This window comes from Pelecanus crispus, chromosome 2 (genome assembly GCF_030463565.1).
Source record: "Pelecanus crispus isolate bPelCri1 chromosome 2, bPelCri1.pri, whole genome shotgun sequence".
Taxonomy (NCBI): Eukaryota; Metazoa; Chordata; class Aves; order Pelecaniformes; family Pelecanidae; genus Pelecanus; species Pelecanus crispus.
In genome coordinates, this window is record NC_134644.1 from 106,646,435 (window position 1) to 106,668,979 (window position 22,545).

The 22,545-nt window shown below is 39.6% G+C and overlaps 1 protein-coding gene across 1 annotated transcript in view; it reads right to left on the reverse strand.

Moving 5' to 3' along the window:
* Nucleotides 1-22,076, reverse strand: part of LOC104036568 (dynein axonemal heavy chain 5-like) — a 175,276-nt gene extending 153,200 nt beyond the window's left edge. The window contains exons 1-12 of the mRNA XM_075704666.1: nt 21,914-22,076; nt 16,553-16,653; nt 14,873-15,061; nt 14,699-14,773; nt 12,218-12,304; nt 10,724-10,795; nt 7,854-7,955; nt 6,745-6,931; nt 5,390-5,555; nt 5,193-5,286; nt 3,910-4,008; nt 1,769-1,950 (exon numbers count right to left, since the gene is read on the reverse strand). Coding sequence (XP_075560781.1) covers nt 1,769-1,950; nt 3,910-4,008; nt 5,193-5,286; nt 5,390-5,555; nt 6,745-6,931; nt 7,854-7,955; nt 10,724-10,795; nt 12,218-12,304; nt 14,699-14,773; nt 14,873-15,061; nt 16,553-16,653; nt 21,914-22,076 — 1,517 coding nt within the window. The remainder of the gene's footprint in view (nt 1-1,768; nt 1,951-3,909; nt 4,009-5,192; nt 5,287-5,389; nt 5,556-6,744; nt 6,932-7,853; nt 7,956-10,723; nt 10,796-12,217; nt 12,305-14,698; nt 14,774-14,872; nt 15,062-16,552; nt 16,654-21,913) is intronic.
* Nucleotides 22,077-22,545: the final 469 nt, after the last annotated feature.

The window sequence follows — 22,545 nt, forward strand, 5'->3', positions numbered from 1 at the left end:
TTGTTGCTAAGTACTGCTTACACTAGTCAAGGACTTTTTCAGCTTCCCATGCTCTGCCAGGTGCACAAGAAACTGGGAGCAGGCACAGCCACGATAGCTGATCCAAACTGACCAAAGGGCTATTCCATACCATATGACGTCATGCTCAGTATAGAAACTGGGGGGAGTCAGCCAGGAGGCTGCGATCGCTGCTCGGGGACTGGCTGGGTATCAGTCAGCGGGTGGTGAGCAATTGCATTGTGCATAACTTATTTTGTATATCATTATTATCATTATTATTATTATTATTGTTATTGTTATTATTCCTTCCTTTTCTGTCCTATTAAACTGCCTTTATCTCAACCCACAAATTTTACTTTTTTTTCCTGATTCTCTCTGCCATCCCACTGGGGAGGGGGAGGGTGAGCGAAAGGCTGTGTGGTGTTTAGCTGCCTGCTGGGTTAAACCACAACACCTCAGTAACCATAATCTTGCTCCATTTACACTTTTTCAAGAGACTGTTCCAATCATTACTTTTCTAGTTGGTAACTTTAGATGTCATGTTCATCTTAACTCGTCTCTGTGGTTTCCCCCTTCTCTTTTGCATGAAAATAATTGACTTGTTCCTATAGTATGTGTTCTTCCTAGGCTATCTCCACTTAACTTCTCATCCTTCAGATACACTTGTTCTTGCCAGTGACATCAGCATTCACCACCCACTTGTTAAGTTTTATACAAACAGTTCTGTGCTTCCACTTATGCTGTATGTAGTAGCACTTGGGAGCAGCTCCTTGCAAGTAGCCACAGAGCAGCTAACTTGTCCCTTCCTTGAAAGCCCTCCTTTAGTTCTCCTGCCAGTGATGCCTACAAAACATCCAAAGGCATCACAAGGTTTGCTGACAACACTGTCATTCCAGCTGACCAACACTGCATGATTGCTGTTTTTCTCCATCCCTCTTTCCTCCCCCCATCTCACCATTCACTTCTTATGTTTCAGATTGCAAGATCTTCTTATGTTTTAGATTGCAAGCTCCTTAGAGCTGACGCAAACTTTTTGTTCATTTTCTGTATAGTACCTAACATTTGCTGAAAACCAGGGACTGTTGCTACACTAATAGCTGTAACAAGAACAATAGAAAGGAACAACAAAACTAGTCTTAGGCATGTCTAACTAGCAAACCTACAGTAAATCTAGCTTTTTAAATTTAAGGTGTCTCATTGGCACTATTAACACTCCTCATGTATTTGCTCATACAGCATTCTCCATGGAAAACTCAGAAAATACAAGTCTGAGTCCCATCCTATCATCCACTTACCTTGCTCCAGAGTACAATCAAATTGTGATTCTGGTCCTGGTATATACTGTCCCCTTCCTCAAACTGCCTTTCCTGTCCACTAACAGCAAAATACAAAACTTAGATGGAATTTTGCCAGTCTGTCCTCGGAGCTTCTTTATGAAGAACCTTAGCTCCCACTTCTAATTGCTCAAGTGTGTTTTGGTCTAAAAAAAGCCATGGGGACAAAATATCGAGTGTTGTATACTGATATACGTTACAAGCTTTTCAATAACAGTTTTTCTCACAACACATAGTAAATTTGTTTTTGCAGAGTACTTAATTCTACACAAAATGAGTAGTCAGAAGCTTAAAATTAACATGGGAATCAGAGCTGGTAGGAGGACAAGGGACTATTTAAATTTACCTTTTAATAATCTTGATGACTAATCTATAATTTTACTTTACTTTACTAGTGTTAACAAAAGAAGATGAAATTATTAAAATTCTATCACCTGTCCAGATCCCAGATTTTTGAAACACCTTCACATAGGTACGTCTTGCATGTGTTAATCATTTGATTAGTGATTTTAAGAAGAAGAGATGTCATGCGCTCTGATGTGTTGTAGTATTGTGATGTACAGTAGATCATACATACAGTGTTCATTAAACTGGGCACATGTTCCATCATTGTTACCTACAACAGGAAAAAATGGGAGTCAGCAGTTCGAATTTCTTAAAAATGAACACAAGGGAAAATGTGATGGCTCTGGGAATATGTTTGTCAGTGGATAAACATCTTTTTGATTGTAACATATTGTTCTTGTAGACATCTCATTATGAACAGGACCATCCAATTCATTTGTGGGGACCTAACACACTATGACTAAGAGAAAACAATGGGGAATGGGTAATGAATAAATGAATAGATCTTCTTCCAGAGTGGAACTTTCCAAGGGAAAAACAGAGGCTGTACTCTTTTTGGCCATGGCCTCCAGTATATGAAGGTGCTGTAGTCTGCTCTGCAAAGGAATATGCCACCTGAGGAAAAGAAGTCATACACTGCTACAAAAGAGTTGGCCTGCTGTAGGAAGGACAAGAAGAAGAAAGCTGGCCTTTGCTTATTTTGCTTCGATCTGTACAGAAGAGAAATCCAGAAGGGGGAGGCAAGGCAACAATAATCTCTCTCTACTGAGGATACTGAACTACAGAGTTTTCTGTCCCACAGAAAGATTCCACAGAAATGCATGCAAGCCAGATATACCGAGAACCCAGAATAAGAGACAGTGACTAGTCTAGAAATGGATAAATAAAGCATGGTACCTAAAAGTCAAGTCCAATATGGCAGAACAGTGAATATTTGCAGAAGAAAAGCAACATAAGATTGCACAATGGATTCAGGCAGAGCTTAAGCTTTGAAAACAATTTTTAGAAAATCTGTAAGCAGCTGGATTATGTGTAAATCTTCCGAACCATGTAAGCTTAGACAGTTTTGCCTGGTGGCTGTATCTTCAAAATTCATGCTCTCACTTAAAAAATGAAATCTGAGACCCACATGGTTATGAAAACAAGTCTTATCATTTGAACCAGGATGACAGTAAATACATGCTACCTGCAAGAGAAACAGCTTTAACCTGTAAAATAAGTGGAAGCTGCCCAATTTCAGCTCAACTGAAGGCTTAAGATCATTTTATAATATATATATTAAAACAATCATGAGTAACTGCTAACTGAAGCATGGAGACAGGAAGAGGTACCTGTCCTGGTTTCGGCTGGGACAGAGTTAATTTTCTTCCTAGTAGCAGGCATAGTGCTGTGTTTTGGATTTAGTAGGAGAAGAATGCTGATAACACACTGATGGTTTAGTTGTTGCTAAGTACTGCTTATGCTAGTCAAGGACTTTGCAGCTTCCCATGCTCTGCCAGGTGCACAAGAAACTGGGGGCAGGCATAGCCACGATAGTTGATCCAAACTGACCAAAGGGCTATGCCATACCATATGACGTCATGCTCAGTATAGAAACTGGGGGGGGGCGGGGGGAGGGGGTTGGCCAGGGAGCGGCGATCACTGCTCGGGAGCTGTCTGGGTATCGGTTGGTGGGTGGTGAGCAATTGCATTGTGCATCACTTGCTTTGTATATTATTATTATCATTATTATATTGTTATTATTATCATTACTATTTTACTTTATTTCAATTATTAAACTGTTCTTATCTCAACCCAGGAGTGTTTCTCACTCTTACTCCTCCGATTCTCTCCCTCATCCCATCAGGGCAGGGGGAGTGAGTGAGCGGCTGCATGGTGCTTAGCTGCTGGCTGGGGCTAAACCACGACAGTACCATACGTAAGGCCCAACCTCACAAAGACAATTCAGTCCGACATCAGGTTTAGAAAAAACACAGTATTTTGCTTATTTTTCTCATGCCCTTCAATTATCTTCTGGAATGAAAACTGTCCCCTACACAAAAAGTAGTATTATCTATGGCCTATTCAAAATCTGTAAACTCAATTCACTAATGCCAAAGGAGTTGAGCTGTCCACTAATCATTAAGCATAGGAGTTACATAGTGAAAGGAGAAACACCTTTCTTTCAGCAGCGAAAGCCTTTCCTTTCTTTTCTGAATTTCATGTTAAGTGCCTTTAGAGTACTACTTACAGGTGAAGCTTTGGCAAGTGGACCAAAAAATTTTTCCAATGTATATAAATATCTCACGTTGTCTTTAGCTTCATTGGCAGCAATTGTTATATTACCATCCTGAAGGGAGAAAAAAAAAAGAAATAGAATTAATACTGTTAAAATTTACTGAACAGGTTCTTGCTTTTTTACAGTGCATGCTACCACAAGACTATGATTCCATCTTGCAAACATTTTCTCACAGAAGTTCTCTCAAATAAGCCATTTCTTCTTTACATAAGAAATAACTGCTTTTACATGCAAAAATTGGTAAGATCTACCTGGCAATCAGCACCATTTTGAATGTGATTTAGAGGAATTCCTTACTTAGACCCCAAAAGTTTTTCCTTCCTGATGGAAGTACAACAGTGTGGTTGTGATAACCCGACTTACATTTTAGAATGGTTTTAGCATGGTACCCATTCTACAGGACTTAGACAAGATCCCTGAAATGTACCAGGGTGTTTCCCATCTTTTTTTAACAAACACTTGCTAGGGCAAATGAGTTCACGACTAATGCCTGTATATGCTTCTGTTCATGACAGTTGGAACTATCCAGTACTTAGGAGGCAATTCTGTATGCAGAAAGAAATCTAGTTCATCATCCTTGGCTTGTACTGGCTCTGTACAGACACTCTCATCCAAATTCCATTTATCACAAAAGTCTGCAAATATGTTAAGCGCAAAATCAAAAAGTCAGTAAGGTGATACTGTTTTCCTGGTCTACTTTCAAAACAGTAGAATACCTTCTTAAGTGCTGGAAGATCTACATTCTGGTGTTTTGAGGGATCTGATTGGCTGTACATGGTCTACAGCATTATTTTCTGGTTTGCCTACAATTTTGACTGATAGGTTTACTTTACAGATATCCACTTATCTGAAGTAGCAGTTATGCTACAAAAAGCCAGCTGTCAATAATTCTAAAAGTAATATGATGAACCTTCAGACATCTCTACAGTTGGCCTGCGCAGGGTACAGCTGGAGAGAGACAGAAAAATGTTGCATTGCTGCATTGCTTTACTTTCGCACAACCTTTCCGCCCACTACATAAAGACAGACACATTACAGAAGCATTGACTTCTTTTCAAGTTATCTATTTAACGTCAGAATCATCGGTGTTGTATGTTTCAACAAACAGATAATGTAACACAGTACAAAACCAGCATAAACACTCAAAACTGTTTTTAGCATTGTGTTCAGTTCTATGTGTATTACAAATACAGTACTGTACTCATTTAAAACTTTTATTAAAACATTGTACTTACCAGCTCTTGCCACTGCTTTAAAGTCCTTGATCTCGCTGCCTGAAGAATACTTATAATTTTCTTTACTCTTGAACTCTTGATCTCATCTAAAAGGCTTTGAAGAAAGAAACACATTTAATATCTCTTTGGAATGAAAGTTTACATTTATTTTTTAAAAGTTTTTTTTTTAGACTCTGAAAATAATCCAGGGATTTAACCTGTTAAATGATGACATTCTTGTCTTCCAGTGTTCCAGCTCTGCAGATGGGCCAATGTCATCAGCTTCTCTTCTCACTTGTTCACTCTCCACTAAAACTTGTCTGATCTGTTTGATCCAAATCATGACCACTTCTTCAAGTTTCTCAGTGACCACTGTGTTACGGCCTTCAAAATCATAGAATGGGACAGTCTCATAAGTACCAAGAAATAAATACAGATTTTTAACTAGAGAAGCGAACATCCTTGGCAAACGTAAGCTGAGAGTCTATGTAAGCTGAGTATATTCAAATCACTGACCAACAACAGGAAAAGATTAAGACTAACAACAAGATGCACACACATACAACCTGTATGTACCTACTCTGTTACTACTGCATATCCTTTACAATGGAAACTGTTAAAAATACAGTGAGTTCATAAGGAAAACAAAATACAGCTATGTGGGTTTTGGAGAATCATGTTTCAGTGGTCCAAGAAATGCATTAACTATTATGTGTGTATTTTTCTGCTTGTATTTCATAAGTAAAGGCTTACTTCACACTTCTCTCTTTCTGCCACTGCAGCCTCTTCCACATTAAAAGCATCATGTAACCGACACCATTATTAACAGTCACAAAAAAACCCTGTAATTTATAAGTCAGCACATCTTCTAGATTGCTCTAGCTGCTGGAAGAGTCAGTTGGTGCATTATACTTAGGACTCACGGAGCTTGTACTACTAAATGGGTCTAAAGAACTTGTCCAGCCATATAACGTTATTGCCTCATCTTAAGAGTCACTAGTTCTTCTGTGGAAGCTGTCCTGACATAGGCTCATGTAGGGTTGAGAGAGATTGCAGAGAATTGACTGGTTTGGCATTATTTCACTCTGAAAATCCATGTGGTGATAAGAAATGGTGGAAAGGTATTGTTCAAAGAGACATAACTACTCTTTTTCTTACATATACATATATGTATATACTTTTTTTTATAAATACATCTTGTTTTGACTCACAGCCCTCAAAGCCAGAATTAATATTGGATAGGATTTCCCCAGTATCAAAGAAACTGAAGAATATACACTCTAGTAGATGGCTTCACTCAGCAGCTACTTGGCCAGCAAACTAGGAGGAACACAGGCCACTGTGTACATGATATGTCAAGGAACTACATAATCCTTTAAGATCTATGAATTAAAGGATGGGCAAATGATTGATGATTTTATGATTACAGTCAGAAACCTGGCAAGAGTAAGCAGAAAAATGTATACAGCTCAGGGAAGATGAATTAATTCTTCAAAGTAAATTTTTATTAATGACATAAAATTTATTTTATAAACAGCATCATTGTGTTTGCTTTGCTGTAGGAATTACTCACCTGCAGTTATGTAGTCAGATGGGTTCTGTAAGTTGCTGATATAAATATCAATATCCACTTTTGTGAGCTGAATCTTATCTTCTATATTCTGTCTTGATGATGACAAAGTACCCACAAATTTATCCACTGAATACAGAAAGTCTTGTATCTGGCTGTTCTTCAAGCCTTCTTTCACAGCTCCCCAGTTCTGATTATTTTATGATTTATGCCAAAAAAAAAAAAAGTAAAACGAGGGTCACACTTTGTTTTTTGACACAAAAGGTATCTTGTTTTTCCTTAGAAAGTATTTCTTATTCATGGCAGTATATAAAAATTTATCAGTATGCCCTTTAAAAAACAGTCATCTGTACTATAACATAAATACTTTAAAGTGTGCATTGATTTAATTATTCTGTTAGACAAGAAAAGACAAACAAGGAAGAGGCTCTCAAGAAATAAAAATGTCTCCCGGCTCTCACTGTCTTCACACTGAACTGTTGTCTTTTTTTCAGCCTGATTTGGCGCTCTCTGAATAGAGAAAACAGATTCTAATCTCTCTTCCTGCTCCTGGGTGACAGGAAATGGTAGCATATGGTAACAGCATATGACACCATCATTCTCGACAGACACTGAGCTTCATTATATTTCCTACCTCTGAATGTGTACTTCTGGAAGCAACAGAACCAACTGTGGTGCTTTCTGAGTGCCACAGAACAAGGACAACTCAAAGAAGCTGGATACCCCAGCTGTGATACAGTGCTTGCTGTCCATGGTCTAGAATAAAATCATGGACTGATCCTTCGTGCTGACAGAAGGACTTGGTACTTCTTTCAATCCAGGCTTAGTCTAGTTTTAATTAAGTCATCACAGTTTTACCTTAGTATGGCTGCTATGCTATGTTCTCCTTTGTCATGAGCATTATGGCTGGTGCTATTGCTTGAAAATAAATAATAACTATATGAATTTCAAACGCTTATATACAAATTGCATGACTCCCATAAAGGCCTATATTAGACTTGTATCTTTTTGTATCATCTGTTTTATGTTCAAATGATGCACAAACAGGACTGCAGCAGCCACTTGCCTTAATTCCACATGTTCTTGAGAAAAAAGACTAGCTATTTGATTACCTGTTGGGATTTAAGTGCTGGTATCATGATTTGGGACAAGAAAAATTCCAGGCCCTGAAGGATATTTCCATTAGTACAATCAAATATGCCAAAATTCACCTCCTTTGGGAAGAAACAAAAATTAGCAGAGTGCATATAAACTTCTGCAATATTATACTACTTGAGTGAAATTCAGACACATGGCAGACATATATACAGTCTGTAACTACTTAGGTTCCATGAGGATATTGCCCCCCAAGCTACTGAATTTGGATTGAGCACAGACTAAAATTCAACTGGAAATTCCAAGACTTGCCCTTAAGTTTGAGCCCCCAGAAGAGTGAGTCCGATATTGTAGCAACACTCCAGCAACCAATTAAAATTAACCATTTAATATCAACGCATTAATAAATCTTAAGACAATTACATGTCTATATCTTTCTTTTAGAGGAACAGCTTCCATCTATCATAAATGCCTAAAATAGGACAACAAATGTATCAGGCAAGAAATGCCCCTCTCAGTTGCACAGTTCTCTCCAGTTCATTGTTAATGAACTTATGCTTAGGAAGCATTTCTTTACCGAGAGGGTAGTCAAGCACTGGAACAGGCTTCCTAGAGAGGTGGTTGATGCCCCAAGCCTGTCAGTGTTTAAGAGGCATTTGGACAATGCCCTTAATAACATGCTTTAAGTTGGTCAGCCCCGAATAGGTCAGGCAGTTGGACTAGATGATTGTTGTAGGTCCCTTCCAACTGAAATAGTCTATTCTAGTCTATTCTAGTTAATGTGAAGCAAGAAGCAGTGAATTGCTGAAGCTGGGGACAGGGGGAGACAGTACTGGTGAGTGGAATTTTACTGCAGAACATAAAGCATAAATTGTAAGAAGCGAGGGATTGTATCTTTTCCCAATGCTATCCGCTTATGGACTGGTTGGCTTTTCTGCGACTGGCATTTTGCTTACAAATGTATATATCCTGAACACGGGCCACATGCTTTCTATGACCCACACTGACTAGCCATTTCAACTCTGGGTATGTCTCTTTTTAGCAAAGAAGGAGTCTCATTCAGAACTTCTGAACTGTACACATATGCTGATTTTGCCTTCATCATAATGAATGCTTCACTGATACGAGGGAAAGCGTACTGAGTTCTGCCCTGGAAGCTTCTACTCCCAACTTTTGCCTGTGCAAAGACAGCAATTCCAGAATGTTTTAGGAATGGCAACTACAAATGAATTTTTGTAGAGACTTTGACATTCTTGGCTATCTTGATTATTAATTTCACTAACGTTTTTCTCGCTAGTTCCCCACTTGCACGCAAAAGGAGAGCATTTAAGACATTTAGTTGTTATGCATAGGTGGAATACTACATCCTAACAATATTACAGTTTTATAATCCCACTAGAGTACAAGATGGTAGAAAGCTCCTTCTCAAAAAGTGGAGGAATTGGGGATGACAATCAAGGCATCATTCTGCTTGAAGAAGTGCTTCCGAGAAAGGTGAGGCTTCTTTGCATGTCTGAACATGTTCCCTGAGAGGCAATGCCCACAAGGTTGTTAACAAGGAAATGCTCCTAACTACTTCCTTCTGCAAGAGGGTGTGCTAACAAAATAGCAGAAGGAAAGGACAGAAGGGTAGTGAAGAAATGAACTGACCTCTGTTTTTCCCCTTCAGATGCTTTTAACAATGCCAGTTTCTCGCATATGACAGTGTTTGCATTTGTTGCAGGGAGGGGGAGACAGGGAAAATTAAGTCTGTCAAGACTTCTGAATCTCTAGGGCAAGGTTGACATAAAAGCTGATCCATTTCTTTCCACAGGTTGTTGAAGATTCAGCTATTCCTCTTGAGAAAATAGGGGGCAAATCCATGTATTTCTAGGGGGGTCTCAGGCTCTCCTTCCAACTGTTCCTACACAGCTCTTCAGGATAAACCAAAATTTGCCAAACCAGTCGAAGCCCGAGCTCCAAGCCTCATGAGAGTGAAGACTGGCTGACTGAAAATTACAGCTTGTTTTACCTTCTATAGCATCTAAAAATATTGCCTCACATAAGGAATGAAGTTTGATGACAGCTACATGACAGCCCCTACCAAAAAAAGATGATCAGAAGAGAACCACAGAGAGGAGGCACCAAGGCAGCTGACTGAAGTTTGGATAACCATTCTGACAGGTACACAACTGAAGCAGCACAGCAGGATTGACAGGGTGCGAGAAGAGGAAGCCTAGAAATTACTTTTGCACCCCTGGATGAGGTATTTGTAAAAATATTGTTATAAAGCAAGTGCCTGACAGAAACTGAAGTACTAATTTCCATTACTATAGCTGGAGAACAAACTTACTACAGCTTTGGCCTGCTCAAATGGAACACATCAACCTATTAGTGATGAATAAGAAAAAAATATGTACAGCATAAAAATGAGTGCATCAATATTTTTGAGAATATGATTTCAGGCTTATTACATTTTTTCTTTAATGTCTATTCTTAGATGTTACTATCTGGATGCTCTGTGTGAAAAACTATTGCAAGTATTTCCCAAGAACATAAGTATCTCTGAAAGTCAGAAAAGGCTATTAAAGTACTTTTCTTATACACAACTAAAGCTATTGGGGCAGGAAAACTTTACTTTAGTTTCAAGTATGATCTTCATCGTAAAAGTTTAAAAGATACAGTTATTTAAGTGCAGCATTTCCATAATTTAGGCTCATTAATTAAAAGGAAATCTCCTCATTTAGGTCTTTATTTCCTACTGCCATTAAAATTTATATTTTTAATGACTGATTAATAATGATTTTTTATTAATTAAAATCTTGTTTTTAATAATATTGCAGTAGCTACTTTCCAAATCATTATAACATTACTTTATCATAAAAACTTATTCAGATTTTGGTCTGACCTGAGAAACATTTGATGCAGTTATAACTTTATCTGATGTCCTTAGGAAAAATGCACAAGTTCCTGTAACATTCTGTAAAAAGGACAAAATGCATACAGTTAAAAAGAATACATGTACAGTAAAAGTAATTTACTTAACAACTTAAAAATGCGCTGAAAACAAAATTGTAAAAAATTAATTACTCAAAAAAGTAGTGAACTGTTTGTAGGATATTTGAAAATCTGTCCCTCTCAGATCAAACACTGTTTTTTCTCCATCTGACATAGGAATGTAAAAAATATCCTTCTGGGCAGACCAGTCCAGTATCGCATCTCTACCAAGAAAATGCAATTCAGGGAGAGCTTGTGAGCTAGGCTGCCTCCCGGCCTCCATTCCTCTTGTATTCCCCAACTACCTGCAACCATTGTATGAGAGCTGTTAGATGACATATTCCTGTCTAGTCATTTCAGTATCCATTTATGGACCTATCCATGAGATAGTCTAATCCCTTTCTGAATCTGCCAACATAAATTCACTGAAGAAAACTAAAGATATCCTCACCTTTCAAACAGTTAGAGTACTTTTCATAGATACCTAGACTAGAATGGATCACCTTAGAATGAAATTTATTTCATTTTTTAAAAAAGGAACTTAAAGATTACTGAAAACTTCCAATCCAAATCCTTTATGACATGTATTTTCATCTATTTGATGGACTGAAGTAATGTAAAAGTTTCAAATCAGTACTGCAACAATGCTTACTTTTAACCTATTAAATCTAATAATAATTCAACTATAACAAATTTGAAAAGCCATTCCAATTGGTCCAATTGGCAGATGAATGAATCTCACTTCTTCTCTGAAAGCAAGAAAGAATTCTTCAGTTATGTCTCTTCTAACATAACAATGTTAATATAAGCTCATTGAGGGAAAGAAAAAAAAGAAACATCACCATGACTTATTCAAAGAAAATTGTATATGGTACACCGGATTCCCCCCAAAAGAGATGGAAAGAAAGAAAAGTAATCAGAAATCTTAATGGCTACTCTGAATACGCTGCTGAATAATGCTTACACATTACACTAAGTTTGTTATAAGAATTTGAATGGAATGAAGGAATTATTAAAGGTATTTTTGGAGTAATGTGCAGTAATACTATATGAAAAGAAATACAAAACCACTGAAGAACTGCACTTTTAAACCAGAAGTGCACAAGCACTGGAAAATACTTAAACATGTAGTCATTAACCAAAATGTTAGGATCTGCAATTTTTTAGCAAGGGTTTATTTGACCTGCTCTCCTCTCAGGTAGTCAAATCCATTAATCGCTACTTCTTTACTGGTGAATTCCAACCTCAGCTTGAGAAATGTTGGGAGATCTTACATAATAAGAGCATGGACTAAGTACTTAAATATCTATCCAAGAATTATAAAAAACTGTTTAACACTGCACAACTGTTATGTTTTTCAATATTTTACTTTTCAAATGTCATCTAATGAATTTTTCAACCATACCTCAGTAGAACCCATGGTAATAAATAACTTCTTCTGAAGCAAACTGTTTGTTGACCCATCTGACCTCAATGGTGCATTCAATTTTTGCTGGCAATTAAATTATAAATCAGAGGTTAATAAAACAAAAACTATTATCATACAGATACCTCAGCCTATTTGAATATGTGAATTATAACTAAGCTCATTCCAAATTAGTTAGTAATTCCCAGATAGAAATCATGAGGTTGGCTTTATCTGGAGAATAAGCTTTGCATGAATCTCACAATCCTCAGTAAACAGTTTCATAGGCCTGTTATTTCAGAAAAAAAATCAAAGAAGGGGAAAAAAATCTCAGAAAATATAATGACTTTAAAAGTGAAGTGTTTCCTAGAGCAACTTCCTCCATGGAAACAAACTGGATGTCTCGCAGAAAGAGTCATGTGCCTGGTCTCCAAAGTCATAACGTAATTGTGAGCAGGACTCACAAGGAACTGTCAGGTAGATCCTGCCAACAATGCAAAGAAATTTAGTTTTCTGCCCATGTCTTTAACCATATATCACTCTGAAAAACTTTCTCTCTGAGAAGACTTGCTGCCACTGGTCCCTCTCCACTGAGATGTATCTACAACCTCTTCTCTCTGAAGCAACAAAAAAGTTTAAGCCTGATCAAGACCTGCTTCCCTCTAATTTTTTGGCATGCACTTTGGAAAACAACTTGTTGAAACTTGGAAGAATGTAACAGAAAATAATGTGGAAGAGGCCTGTGGGCGGGTTGGGCTCGATGATCTCTCAAGGTCCCTTCCAACCCAAAACATTCTATGATTCTATGATTCTATATTTCTCTTTCAAATTTGAGAAGGAGAGGCCTCTTCCCAAAGAGTCTAGCTCCTGCTAGACTAAACATGTGATGTGTGATACACAGTGGTGGCTCCCCATTTCCACCCCAAATCAGCATCTTCTAACCCCTATGCACAGTCTCAAGTGAACATCATGCACCCAGGATGGTGAAAAAGAGACATGAGCAGCACTGAAGAAAGGATCTTTGACAAATCTTGGTAAGAACTTGCCTACTAGGTCAGTCCAATGGTCTGCCCAGGGCAGTATTTTGTCTCCAAGAATGACCAAAAATAGATAAGAACAGGGCAAACGTGTGATACTGCCCCTGAGTAATCTCCAGTTCTCCATTATGTTTGAAATCAAACTGTTGACAGAACAGTCAATTTAATGAGATCTCTTGACTCATCAGAATGGGGTGGCAGATGCTAGAGATGGCATTCATACTTTCCATCAGAAACATTTATTTGTATGCTATGCTGCTTTTGCAACAAAATTTTCATAAATTCATATTTTAATGGTTAAAAAGACCAAAATAAAACAAAATTAAATGCAGAAATGAAACATTTCACTTAACCCAAGCTGGACATTTATTTTTGGCTTGTCAGTCAAGGAAAATGATTTAAACATTTTTAGTTTCATCTTGATTTAAGTCAGAGAACAATACATTCATCCCAGAAATGTGTACGCACAGTCCCGGTGAAAGGAAAAACAGATTAAACTGTTTTGACAGCTGAGCTGATTCTGTGTTTTGCAAAGTCTCTAAGCAATTCCAGTCACACTCAAAAGTTCTTTTAACTTATCTAGGTTATAACAAATCTGTAATTCATTCTTGCACTTAACGGACGATCAAGCATTATCAATCAGTTTTTCTCCCCAACAAGCCTCAAATACCACCACATGGTGAGTTAGCCCACCCTAACATGGCTCCTCAATGGCATAACCTGAAAGGACTGAGGAATCGCTTTGCAGTTCAGGAAGCCTACAACAGTCATGTTAGGCAATTTCAAGGTTGCTTGGCACCTTCTGATATCAGACACTCAGTGGAAGCTGAACAAATGCTTTTGCTTTTTATGAAGAGGCTTCTCCTCAAAATAAGGGGAGAGAAATACATCTTGGGGACCACAACTACCTTATTTCTAGTTACAGTTTTCCAAGTTTAAGATTATATTCTGCAGAACGGGACAGATCTGAACTTGAAGCCACCTTAGTTTAGAAAGAAATTCCATCATTTTTCACCATCTTGAATCAGTGCTTTGTCCATAGTGGAGTTGGTGCAGTACAAACCAAAAGGAGAAGACAAAATGGTTCTTATACAGACAGTTTGCCCATTCCTATAATACTTATGTTAGCTAATCTAGTATTTTTAAACTCTGAACACTGTGAACACTTTGCCTCAATTATCTTTATAATTTTTGAAGTCTTGGCCATTTTTAAGTCTTCTTTTGTGAAAACAAGAACAGTATCAAACCATGCCACAGAGCATTCTCCTGTTTTCATGTAAGCCAAGATGGCAGTATCTAAACAATGAGATCCAAGTTCTTTCCACATTGGCATGCATAGCAAAAAAACCTCTGTTAAGATTTTTCTGAATTTTTCAAGTGTCATGTGATTTTTTTTTTTAAAAAGTGCAACTTTGCTTTTGCAGAAGTAATAACAGAAACATACCTGCAATACATCTTGGTAAAAGAAGAGCAACTTTTTAAGTCCACTAGGGGCAAAGAATTGTTCTATAAGTTGAAACTAAAAACAAAATTACATTTGTAGTTAATTGTGAAGTAGTTTCAAAAGACTGGAAATTTTGGAAATATATTTAATAATAATAATTTAATTAATATTTACCTTGTCATCAGAAATAACAGCCTCCTCCACTTGCTGCTCACTTAAGCCTATCCCATCTGCTAATCTGGATATCAAATACTTGTGTCTTTCATCTATCTGAGCTCTTCTCTCCTCTTTGGTGACTTTGGCTCGCTTGGCTAGTTCTTTCCTAGTTTCACTGGAAAGTACTATACTTTTCTTACCAGTTGTCTAGAAAATAAAAGTTTGTTATAGAGAGATTCTTTTTCCTCACTTAAGGATTGTATTTTATATTGTTGATCTTTAAGCTGGTTTCATAAACTACTTCAAGCAGGAACATAAAAAATTACATCTAAGGAATGCAGAGGGAAAAGATCAGTAATAATTAACTTGTTAGGCCATAATTATTTCTCAGTATAAAGCTGCTACGATGGAAACTTCAGATCAGAAACTTTAGATCAGGACCTCACAATCAGATGTGGATCCAGGCTAAGGTCACAGTAGAAATTTAGCACTATGAAGGCTCTAATTCAAATTTCAGCTTTGTGAATCCAGCTTCCAAACTTCTATATGTCTATATTCCAGACTTGGGACCAGATCTCTCTCTATACTGCCAGCATTTTAATATATAGTATGAAGTTATTACCTCAAAAGAAACAAATAAAACAAATCCACTATAAAATCAGTCACCACTGGAACAAATATACAATTGATGTTTAATACGTAGGTCATATAAAGGTAGTAACTGAATGATAAAGAAATTAATTTATGTAGACAAAGGATTTTGTAAAATCTTCATAACAGTGTGAACAAGACTGAAAATAGATATGGTGAATAACATTTTCAAGTCAACAGATAATCTTCAGAAGCTATATAGACAACTAAAGATTCGGGTTAAAAAGTCACCACACTGAGCGTTTCCTTCTACACACAGCTCCCACCAACATGAATATCTGGAGTCTGGGGATGTCTGGAGTGTCTCTGTACCTCACAATTTTTATTGGAGAGAAACAAAGATAAATTATATCATCTTACCAGTACTCTAAACTAGTGATTGTAATTGATCAATCCTCATTTACTCTTGGATTAAAAAGCCAAAAAGCTGGCCAATGTCCATCTTTGCCTCCTACCTTTAGGTCTTACCCCAGACTCTGAATGGATGTTTTACATCACTCCTGTCTCTACCTGCATCTCTTTGAGACACCAAGTATGCCTGAACACCTGTAGTTGTTGGTCAGTACCATTCTGATGTCTCTAAAAGTTACATCTTTTCTGATTCACTGTTCATTCTTTTCCCATGTAGGTCCCAGCTCATCAATGTCACTTCTATCATCTCTGACTTCCATGCCAACAGCTGGATGTCTTGTTCTGCATATGCCTTCCCTGATGCAGCATGACCCTATTCAAGTATTCTTAACGAATATTAATTTTCATCTTGGCAAAGAAAGGGGATTAACCAGTGGCTGATCAAAAAAAACCCCAAAACCAAAATCCCAGAAACACACATTGTGAGCACAGAAAGTAAATGGCCTAACACTGTACACTTTTGACTGGTTCACTGTTCTTTTTCCTTGTAATTAACAGAGACTGAAGGAACTCAGCACCCACCAGTATTAGGTCAAACTTTTGTCAATGAAGACTTCAAGAATAATCTGTACAGAAGAAAATTTAACAGACAAAAGGTAGCTGAGTCACCACCTATTTTAGCACGAAAACACTTGCCGGAAGAACAGTAGTCAAAGGTGATCCTGTGACAGCAGATCCTAGCACAGTGCTCCTTGTCTTCAGGTCCCCTCCACATCTACGATGCTTACTTTCTGTGTCTAGTTAAAAGAAGTGACAAGTTCTAATTATTCAGGTACATGCACAACAAATGCATTTACAAGACCTGTAATGTTGTGTCTTAATATCTGCTGGCTAACTTCTTCTCAGGCTGGGGAAAATGAGACGTGAAAGGAACATTAGAAAACCTGTGCCTCAGCAGAAATCCTTAGAAGCTGTTAGGGGGAAAAGATGTCTTATAATGGCTTTTATCTCAAGTTCAATTGCAAACAATCCCTACTGATAGGTACTAGCTTGAAGAAATCAGTTCTGGAAAAAATAGAGACTGAAATATTGTCACTTTTCACACTTGCTATTGTCACCAGTTATTCCTCTTTTGCTACTTCTTTATCTAAATTCTGATTGTCAGTCTCATGCATTTCTGACAAACTTGCTACTTGCAGAGACTTGAAACACAGCTTGACCATGTGGAATATCTGAACAGTAAGATTGCTAGTATTTGCAATAAAAACAGGACATATATCATCAGAGTGTGTAACTATCTTCTGTTGATTATTTAAGCCTCCTTAAGAGCTTTTGAAGCCCTTTGTTTAATAAAAAACTTATTGCATGCTTTTGGTTTTCCTAGAAATTAGGATTTGAATATTTTAAGTCATTTAACTAACAAATAAGAGTATTTATGTTTTCCTGATACTAAGTACAGTAACTTATCTCCAGCCAGCCACTATTTCTCTTTTAAAAATTTCAATTACAAAGCATTCCTAAATATTGCTTTATCTCTCCTTAACAGAAATACTGGTTTAGTTAGCTTCAGAAAGATAATTATTTGAAAACACTGAACAACACTATTTGTAATTGCTACAGCTTGCTTTTAGTCCAAGAAAAAGCAACCATTTTATTTCTCAGAAGATGATATTTAGGTCCCATCCTTGGCAGCAAATAGGATCCTCAGTGGAGCATGCAGTAGTGCTAATGTCAGCTCACTAAACTTTCAGGAACTACTGTTTAATCTATTCTAAATAAATTATGAGATTGTGACTAAAATTAATATTCTAATAGCACTGATTTCCTTATAAATTTTCTTACAGATTGTGTCTCTTTTCCCCTGATTATAATGTATTATTCACAGAATCACAGAATGGTTGAGATTGGAAGGACCTCTGGAGGTCACCTGGTCAAAACCCCGCTGGTCAAGCAGGGCCACTGAGACCCAGTTGTCCAGCACCATGACCAGACGGCTTTTGAATATCTCCAAGGTGGGAGACTCCACAACCTCTCTGGGCAACCTGTGCCAGTGCTCGGTCACCCTCACAGTGAAAAAGTGTTTCCTGATGTTCAGAGAGAACCTCCTGTGTTTCAGTTTGTGCCCATTGCCTCTGGTCCTGTCACTGGGCACCACTGAAGTGTCTGGTTCCATCTTCTTTGCACCCTCCCTTCAGGTGTTTATACATGCTGATGAGATCCCCCCACTAATCCTCCTCTTTTCCAGGCTGAACAGTCCCAGCTCTCTCAGCCTTTCCTCATAGTAGAGATGCTCCAGTGCATTCATCATCTTTGAGGCCCTTCACTGGACTCTCTCCAGTATGTCCATGTCTCTCTTGTACTGGAGATCCTAGAACTGGACACAGTACTCCAGGTGAGGTCTCACCAGTGCCGAGTGGAGAGGATGGATCACCTCCCTTGAGCTGCTGGTAACACTCCTCCTCATCCACCTCATGGTATCATTAGCCTTCTTTGCCGCAAGGGCCCATTGCCAGCTCATGTTCAACTTGGTGTCCACCAGGACCCCCCCCAGGTCCTTTCCTACCAAGCTGCTTTCCAGCTGGTCAGCTCCCAGCGTGTACAGGTGCCTGGGCTTGTTCCTCCTCAGGTGCAGGAATTTGTACTTCCTCTTGTTGAATTGCCTGAGGTTCCTGTCAGCTCAACTGCCCAGCCTGTCGAGGTCCCTCTGGATGGCAGCATGACCCCCTGGTGTATTGGCCACCCCTCCCAGTTATGTGTCATCAGCAAACTTCCTAAGGGTACACTCTGCGCCATCATCCAGATTGTTAATGAAGACATTAAACAGGACTGGACACAGTATTGACCCCTGGGGTACACCGCTACCTACTAGCCTCCAACTGGACTTTGTGCCACTGATCACCACACAACTTGTCTGTTCAATCAGTTTTCAGTTCATCTCACTGCCTGTTCATCCAGCCCACACTTCATTACATTCTCTCTGAGGATCTTACAGGAGTGAAGGGGAAATTCAAATTGTAACTGCTCAGCAGTGGTAATTTGTGACCCAGGAACCATCTGGCATGGAGGCCCAACTGCAGAAGGGGTTAAGCTGGCTGGAAGCAGGAATGCCAGAGAAAGAACAACTCCCTGTTAAGGGAGTGTAGTTTTCCTTGGTGATGAGATAAGGAACAGCCACAGCATTGTCTTGTAGCCATCCTGGAATGCCAGGCTCAGGATCTACCTTTGGGCAGCAGAGCTGATGTTGGGAGATGGACCCAAGGCTGGGCTAAGGTGCTCCATGCTGATGCTCACAGGACTGGTGCCGGTGCAAGTGTGTATAAGGAATCAGCAGACTTCTTATAGAACCAGATATGGCAGTAGGAGTGTCCAATGCATTGTTCACTAATGTGTTTTTTTATATTTCAGCATAAATGTGTGTTTAATTCACCTCAAGGGGCACAATAAAAAATTCCCAACAGGATAATGTCAAAAGCCTTACTGAAGAAAAGGTAGACCGTATCTACTGCACTCCCCTCACCTACCAAGCCAATCACTTCATTGCAAAAGGCAATGAGGTTGGTCAAGCATTTCTTCCCTTGGTGAATCCATGCTGATTACTCCCTGTCATCTTCTTGTCCTTCATGTGCCTGGAAATGGTATCCAGGATTAGCTGCTCCATCACCTTCCCAGGGACTGAGGTGAGGCTGACTAGCCTGTAGTTCCCTGGGCCCTCTTTCTTGCCCTTCTTGGAGACAGGAGTGACATTAGCTTTCCTGCAGGCCTCAGGCACCTCTCCCAGTTGCCACGACCATACAAAGATTATTGAACATGGCCTCGCAATGACATCAGCCAGCTCCCTCTGTGCTTGTGGGTGCATCCCGTTAGGGCCCATGGATTTACATATGCCCACTTTGCTTAAGGATTCCCTGACCTTGTGGAAGAGGATCAGGTTAGACAGTACAATAATCTTTGAACTAATTATTCAAACTATTATCACACTTAATATATTCCAGAAAAGAGATACCACATGCCATACGACAGAGTATACCATAGTATAGAGTACTACTCATTTTAATTCCAGAAAAATAGTTCTAATCAAGTTACTATGATACAACACTAGGAAATCTGTTAAGGGATGACAGTTGCACTGTGCATGACTCTGTAAATACACATATATAAAAAAAAAATACATGCATTTAGAATCATAGAATCATTTAGGTTGGAAAAGACCTTTAAGATCATCAGGTCCAACCATTAACCTAACATTACCAAGTCCACCACTAAACAAATTAAGGGTAGAGTAGCATTTTCATGTTTCCTGGCTTGGTGGCTGGGTTATTTTTAATGGAAGTAAAAACCAGGAATCATTAAGGTTGGAAAGGACCTCTAAGATCATCAATCCAATCATCAACCCAACACCACCATGCCCACTAAACCATGTCCCCAAGTGCCACATCTACCCATTTTTTGAACACTTCCAGGGATGGTGACTCCACCACCTCTCTGGGCAGCCTGCTCCAATGCTTGACTACCCTTTCTGTGAAGGAATTTTTCCTAATATCCAATCTAAACCTCCCCTGACGCAGCTTGAGCCCATTTCCTCTCGTCCTATCACTAACTACTTGGGAGAAGAGACCAACACCCACCTCACTACCACCTCCTTTCAGGTAGTTGTAGAGAGCGATAAGGTCTCCCCTCAGCCTCCTCTTCTCTAAGCTAAATAATCCCAGTTCCCTCAGCTGCTCCTCGTAAGGCCTGTGCTCCAGACCCTTCACCAGCCTTGTTGCCCTTCTCTGAACACGCTCCAGCAACTCAATGTCCTTCTTGTATTGAGGGGCCCAAAACTGGACACAGTATTCAAGGTGCGGCCTCACCAGCACTGAGTACAGGGGGACAATCACCTCCCTGCTCCTGCTGGCCACACTATTCCTGATACAAGCCAGGACGCTGGTGGCCGCCTTGGACACCTGGGCACACTGCTGGCTCATATTCAGCCGGCTGTCGACCAACACCCCTAGGTCCTTTTTGGCCAGGCAGCTTTCCAGCCACTCTTCCCCAAGCCTGTAGCGCTGCATGGGGTTGCTGTGACCGAAGTGCAGGACCCGGCACTTGGCCTTGTTGAACCTCATCCAGTTGGCCTCGGCCCATCGGTCCAGCCTGTCCAGGTCCCTCTGCAGGGCCATCCTACCCTCCAGCAGATCAACACTCCCACCCAGTTTGGTGTCATCTGCAAACTTACTGAGAGCGCACTCAATCCCCTCATCCAGATCGTTGATAAAGATATTAAACAAGACTGGCCCCAAAACAGAGTCCTGGGGAACACTGCTTGTGACCAGTTGCCAACTGGATTTAACTCCATTCACCACAACTCTCTGGGCTCAGCCACCCAGCCAGTTTTTTACCCAGTGAAGAGTACACCTGCCTAGGCCATGAGCTGCCAGCTTCCTAAGGAGAATGCTATGGGAGACAGTGTCAAAGGCTTTGCTGAAGTCCAGGTAGGTGACATCCACAGCCTTTCCCTCATCCACTAGATGGGTCACCAGGTCATAGAAGGAGATCAGGTTGGTCAAGCAGGACCTGCCTTTCATGAACCCATGCTGGCTGGGCCCGATCCCCTGGTTGACCTGCACATGCCTGTTGAGCGCACTTAATATGAACCGCTCCATAATCTTTCCCAGCACTGAGGTCAGGCTGACAGGCCTGTAGTTTACCGGATCCTCCTTCTGGCCCTTCTTGTAGATGGGCGTCACATTGGCAAGCCTCCAGTCATCAGGGACCTCCCCTGTTAACCAGGACTGCTGACAGATGATGGAGAGTGGCTTGGCAAGCTCCTCCGCCAGCTCCTGCAGTACTCTCAGTACTTGTTGATTTATATGTACATATTTATTTATAAAGCTGAGAATTGCACATTGCAGTCCCTACACTGGCACATTCAGAATAGCATGTATCCACCCAGTATATGTAAGTACCTGTTATAAACTTAAACACTCTACTTAATAATTAATTTCTCATTTTGTTCCTGGATTTTTTTTCCATACAAATCCAACACGAAATACTTAACATTATTTTCTTCCTTACCTTTTTTTATAGCAATGAGAGGTGGACAGAGATCAATGTTGGGTTTGGAAGAACATTGCATTGCTCTCAGTTGTTCCGATTCCTGCTGTGCAGGGTGACCAGTAGAGGAACTAGGCTCGACTCTTCCCCCTAACTCAGTCTCACCTCCCACAGCCTCCTGCATCTCCACCGCCACACAAAAATCAACCTAAATCAACAATACAGAAAATGACTGGACAATGTAACATTGTAACAACCAACCACACCTTCAGTATTTTTATCCCTGTTATAGCACCAATATGTTAGACTAGCAAGAAAAAGAAAACAAAATTCTGTACTTCTGGTTGCTAATTTAAAATGAGAAGAGCTAAGCAGTTTACAAAATGATAAAAGCTCCTCTAAGGTTGCCCATTAACAAAACTTTATTTCTAATTGCATAACTGTCATTTCTCTCTGATCAGACTGCTGCAAGTGGGAACTCACGTGCTGAGGGACAGGATAAGCTCCTTTTTCCACGACAGCTGCAGGTCCCACTGCAAAGCACTGAGCATAGAGTGCCGACTGAGCATTTGTTTAATCTCCAAGGGGTTTCTAAGCCTGCAGTCTGCCTGAGCACTTGGAGCTGCTGGCAGCTGCTATGGCAACCCCTACAC